The sequence below is a fragment of the Catharus ustulatus genome, chromosome 4 (genome assembly GCF_009819885.2).
Source record: "Catharus ustulatus isolate bCatUst1 chromosome 4, bCatUst1.pri.v2, whole genome shotgun sequence".
NCBI lineage: Eukaryota > Metazoa > Chordata > Aves > Passeriformes > Turdidae > Catharus > Catharus ustulatus.
The window spans coordinates 38314835-38320834 of record NC_046224.1 but is presented as its reverse complement, the minus strand read 5'-3'; the positions used below and the strand labels follow the sequence as shown (position 1 = coordinate 38320834).

Here is a 6000-nt window from a genome sequence, read left to right as displayed (position 1 = left end):
TTTCAAACATGAATAAATTTACTCTCCCTCTGCAGTATTTTTCAATAGCAAAACACATTTCAGAATGACCCAGTACTATCACTCTCAGTATTGTCAAGCACATCCATCTCCTCTGAACTGTCCACATGTGATGTTCATTACTGTACAATGGCCATGAAGTAGAAATGTATTCAGTAATAGTGAAGTGCTAGGAAGTGATACTCTGAATTTCAACAACTGTACTGAGAAGGGCTGGTTTGGGCTGTTGTTTTGGATTTGGTTTGCAATTGATTTTTCTCAAAACAAGCAAGTTTTAGTTTATGCAGTAAAAAAACCCAAGCATTTGATATTGCTATTTATTTCTTTTTAAAAATTAGATAATTCTCAATGTAATATTCTAGCAACATGCTACTAAGCACTCTATACATTCCTTCTTCAGAGTAATTCCAACTAGATCTTGGCAAGGATAAACCAAAGAAGAATTACTTTAATAGTACCAACCAGAGTTAAACCAAAGAAGAACTCCTTCCCTGAATCTGACATTATATTTATGTGAAATTGCACCACTCATATTTAATACTGTCTTATGTAACTATTCAAAAACAAGTATTTAATTTCTCTAATAGAAACAGTGTGTGTATATTTTTTCATCTAATTCAGAATAATAAAATAAAAATTTCCATGGGCATTAAGAAGAGTTTCAACTAGGGTTTCATACAGGATGCTTTAAAACAGTGCCTGAACCAGTTCTTCCGCAGAGTTCTTGATTTAAATCTACACTTTCAATAACTATTTCCAGCAGTCCAAATTATATGTCCTCCAAAAGGTTTTAATGAGAACCATTTTAATTAAAACTGGTTTGACAACCTGAATACGCAAAGTCAAACCACAGGATACTAAATACTTTTTGAGATTTGTTTGCTTATCTACAAACAGAACTTCCCTCCAACATCCCATGGAGCAGAAACAATTGTGGTAGCAATTAAAAGATTTGCATTTGTCAGATTCAAGGTCACTAGTTAAATTATTCAGTCAGTTTTACTTCCAGCAAAGACAATCTCTTACAGGCATATATGGTTTTGTACGTTGTTTCCTAAATTGTTTAGAAGCACACTCTTATAGTCTCTATTTTACAGTGTTGTGCTTTTTTACTTTTTCATCTGTACCAGTTTTTTTAGCTGAAAATTATTGTTCAGTTTGTACAAATCACCCATAATTTAAACTGTATAATTACATTTCATGTAATCTCACAATTTCATTGGGTAATTAAGTGATTCTCTACAGCTTTTTTATCCAAAAAAAAAGCAATATACAACTAATAAAACCCAGTAGGATTTTTCTCCCTCACAAGACTGACATTACTAATTTAAATACACTGAACCAAATCCTTGGGCATGTCTGGTGAGTTGTGCAGGTATCAGACATGCATGCAAAATGGCTCAAAGCTCACCTGTCACAAAGGGCCAGATCCTATATCAGGGCTATATCCTCTTCACAGAGAAAGGAAAAATAAAGTGTAAATGTCTAAATTACATCAGTTATACAGATACAGTGGACCTTCTTACAGAAGGAAAGTCCAATAGTATGCCCTCTTATTTAAATTCTCCAGCATTTACTGTTTTATTTTAGGAGTGCATATGGGAAGGATATATGGAGCTCTATAGCACCAGAGGATTATACTTAAAATCCTCTCGGGGCAAATTACACTGAATGTAGGGCCAGTTTAGGGCTGGTGTTTTAATTTTAAGAAGTTATACTATTCTAGAGGATCTAGCCTGCATCATCATAGTGCAAATGTAACCTCTTGTATTGACATCTTCTGGCAACAAACAAACAAACAAACATAACCTTAGAAAGAGAGATACATCTTGCTAGTGAGGCAAGGGACGTAGACTTTGTTATGTACCCAGGCACCTTCTTTCATTGCTGAACCATCCACTTTTCAGAAAACATTTTAAAAATAACATTTCCTTTGATCATATTAAAAGTAGATGATATTATTTTTTTCCTCAGTAAATTAATAAAGTACAGTATAAACTGATTTTTTCAAAGTCATTTCAGTTTAAAATGGGCTGAGAAAAGTAACAATGTTTAATGATAATTTCAGAATAGTCCCTGGTTCACAAACTTTTTTTTTGTAATGAGAAAACTTTGTAAGCAAAAAAACCCCAAAATTTTCAAGTGATTTGCAGACAGTATTTTAGGTGCCACCACCACCTGCAGTTATGATGCTTAGCACCAACAGAACACTGTCCTACTGATGATCAACATTCATCTTCTTCATGCGATGAAGCAGGGCATCTTTTTCCATTTGGACTTCAGCAAGAGCCATTTTGGCTTTGGCTAGTTCCTGTTTGAGACATTCATTTTCTTCAATAAGCTGAAATTATTGGGTTAGAAAAGAAAGCTATTAGTATAACTCCATACTGACAACTTTTTCCATTACAGTAACTTTTAAAATACCAAATGCTAGTATAATATGGTTATATGGCATAATATGGTTAAAATACCATTCATTGCTGGGCAGAGGTTTGCTGAGACTGAGTCAATTGCAACTGATTCTCACTGAGTGTAGAATATGGAGAGAGTTGATACAATTAGCTCAAAAGGTGGGATAGCCAGTGTTTCAGCTATGCCATTTCCATTCTGGAGTGAATGGAAATGACACAAGATTCTGAGCTCTAGGAACACATTCTTACCCAGTGAGAAAAACAAATTCATGTGTGGGTTCTGTCATCATCCATTCTGGGTATGACTGATAGATCAGTATGGGTCTGACCAAACAGCCTAGTCCCTTGTCTTTGACAATTGTGTTGTACAGGAATGAGGGAGATGGGGAGAAGAAAACTTCCTTATAAACCTCCCTCTGATGTAAAGGAAAAGTGCTGTGCATTATTACACTATTTAGGAAGCATTATAAAATTGCTGAACCACACTATAATATCCACAATCCATATTTTCCATCTCAAACAGATTTCTAAACAGAAGTGTATCACAGGCCAACCCCCAGATAGCTTTACAATTATGATTAATAATGATTGTAACATAACTGTGAGGGGGCAAGATGAAGTCAAAATGAATCTTTAATACCTCATTTTTAAGGAAGTCAGATGAATCCCTGCTTGATTTAGAAGATCTGGGTGATTCCCAAGTAGTTTGTGTGGCTTGGTCCTGTGTTTTACGTTCAACAGATCCCACTGCTTGCTGCAATGTACCACTTGTATCCTTCATCTTTGACACATCATTTACTTTTTGATTGTCTGTATTACAGAAATGGTGTGCAGGGGTTTTGTCAAAAAAAATTTTAAGCTTTATTCTTATCAGTACAAAATTAAACCCACCTAACACAAATATACTTAAAATATTAAGTACATTGATATTTGCCTCTCAAAATCAAATTTAAGAATAAAATTTAATTAAAACTCTTAACTTTTAGAGGAAGAAAGAAGCCATATGTAACTTCCAGCCTGAAGAAAATACACACATTTTTATACCAACCTGTATCATCACCACAGAATATGCTGAATAATCAGAAATTTTAGAACTATTAATATTGCTCTTAATATACTGTCTCCAGGTCTCTCGAAGACTGCATTTATATTTAAAGACATAGTGAGATAAACCTGCAGAATCAAGTTTTTAAATTAGAAAATAACTAATTACTTGGCATTAAAGAAACCTTCTAGCATTTGTAACTGAAGTGCACTATAACATCTGTTAAAATATACTGTTGCACATCAAGGAAAGAAGTCAGGGTCATGGTTTAACGTAGTTTCTACTACTACCTGCAACACAAGACACCAAAGATGGTAACCACCTTGGTAATCTGTAAAGAAAGGCAATTTTTTTTTTGTTTGCTATGTAGCAAAAAAGGAACCATAAACTTATCATTATGAAGTGATATACACTGATGAAGCATATCCTGATGACATTATAAGCATATTTTTATTTCTCCCAGGTTGATTCAGCTGTGGGTTATCACAGCCAATACACTACTCAAAAAGGTGACTATACTTAGAATTATGGCATATGGCAATACAGTTTACACAAATTATCATCCATTATCTTTTCATAATTAGTCACATATATGCATAAAGGAAAAAACAACAGGATTATAGAATTGAGATATCAAGGTGCAGGAACATACAAACCTCTAATGAGAAAAGTGCCATCATCATTTCTTTCTATCCAGAGTATGTCAATATGCAGTTTTATGGGTACCAGCTCAGATGCCTTAAGATTTTCACGTGGACTGTCATCCTAAAAAATACACATAATAAAAAATCAGTTTACAAGGAAATCAAAATAGATCATTAGGATGCTTATTTAAACATAAGTGGATTTAATGAAACTTGAAAGAGAATGTTTCAGAGCAGAATTTTCTAATGGTATCTCCACTAAACTTTGGCTCCATTTTTTTTCCCCCAGGAATCGCATTAAAAGCTCAAAATTATCTCTGGAGTAAGTCTGCTGAACTCAATATATAGTTCTACTAAAATACTTCAAAGTGTTTTTACAGACATCTCAATAAGATTATACCCCAACTCAAGACATTTGTTAGCTCAGGAGCTCTCTGAGTCACAGATAAGAAGACTGTGCTATATAGTATCTGATTTTCCCTTGAACTATTTGAAGACTGAACGGGTACAGCTATCATTCTTGAGCAGATTTTGTCTTTTCAGAATTTAGTTTGGGATGAGACCAGCTGCAGTTTAGTTATACTACTTTATTTAACAGAACAAAAAACTTCACAAATTACTTCTTTGGGGTCTCCCCTGGAAGTCTTTATAGTTCATTATCCCTAACAGAATAACGCAGCCAGTATAATCAGAAACTATACATATCAGCATCAAACATGTACCAAAAAAGCTGTTGAGACATAGCTTTCAAAGTTTCTTAAAATGCAAACAATAAAATAATCTTTCTTAAATTCCTTCCTTGCCATGAAACACATTGCATCAAGTCTCATGCAGAAGAAATAAAAGAACATACTGCATTGAATAGGCAATGAAGCACACATTTGAACCATATCTTCTCACTCTGTAATACCCAACAACTCTACAGAAATTAATCACCTCTAAGTCAAATTCACAGTTTGTCAACCATCATGAGTAACTTCATCATGACTTGTGTGCACTGCTGAGTGAGCACTTTGGCGCTTTTGCTGCCAAGCAGAATCTTGTTGCCAGTTTATTATTGTACATTCCCCATCTCAAGCAGCTGCTTTCTCAAGAACGTTGTGCTTAAGTCTGCCTTCTTGCCAATAAACCAGCACAATCCTGGTTTTAAATGCAAATGACTAAATTTAAAGACTTTACTTTTTGCATTTGGGCATTTGTGTTTGTGATTCACTGAAATCTGACGAACAGATCCACAGCTCTTACAGAAAATGCTAATGCTAATCCTGTAGAGGAGGAACAACTCTAAAAGAGTACCCAAAGATCCTCAGGGGATGGAAGAGCTTTATCACTGAGGGAAGGAATACTGTTGCATTTTGAGTAAAACACAAGACAATTACCTTTCCAGTCAATAATGATCTTGGCAGAATCAAGACCTTAGCCCCAGATGTAGAACTGGAGCTGCTCTTTCAATCCTCACCTTGTTCAAAGTTTGTACTGTCCAATGCAATGTAATAATTATCTTTATGTTTGTTTGTTTTTCTGTTGTTCTACACCCCCCAAAAAAGTGTCCTTATCTTGATATTCAGTGGTTGTGCAGCACAGAATTCATCTTCTTTACATGTCTGAAAGAAAGTCCCCTAGGAGACTTAAGCTGAAGTATCCTTTTAATGTTACTATTTTAAAATATGGCGCTGAAAAATGCTTGTGTTGTTTAGTATCTGTTTCTGTTAGAGCAGAACATGAAATTTGGGTTGTAAGAAACAGTGTTCAAGTGGTTGGTACTTGAATTCAATAACCTTTTTCCTTATTTTGTACAGAACTTTCATTGCAAGAACTATCCTCCAACTAGGAGAGAGAAATAACCTTTAAAATTGATGATTTGTAGTTAGAAAACCATATC

The 6000-nt window shown here is 34.5% G+C and overlaps 1 protein-coding gene across 2 annotated transcripts in view; it reads right to left on the bottom strand.

The window, feature by feature from the left end:
• Window positions 1–321: 321 nt before the first annotated feature.
• UHRF1BP1L (UHRF1 binding protein 1 like) overlaps window positions 322–6000 on the bottom strand; it is a 53374-nt gene continuing 47695 nt past the window's right edge. For both annotated transcript variants that reach the window (XM_033057570.1, XM_033057569.1), the window contains 3 exons: window positions 4131–4239; window positions 3070–3239; window positions 322–2359 (listed from right to left, as the gene is read on the bottom strand). In XM_033057570.1, coding sequence (XP_032913461.1) covers window positions 2234–2359; window positions 3070–3239; window positions 4131–4239 — 405 coding nt within the window. In that variant the 3' untranslated portion in view covers window positions 322–2233. The remainder of the gene's footprint in view (window positions 2360–3069; window positions 3240–4130; window positions 4240–6000) is intronic.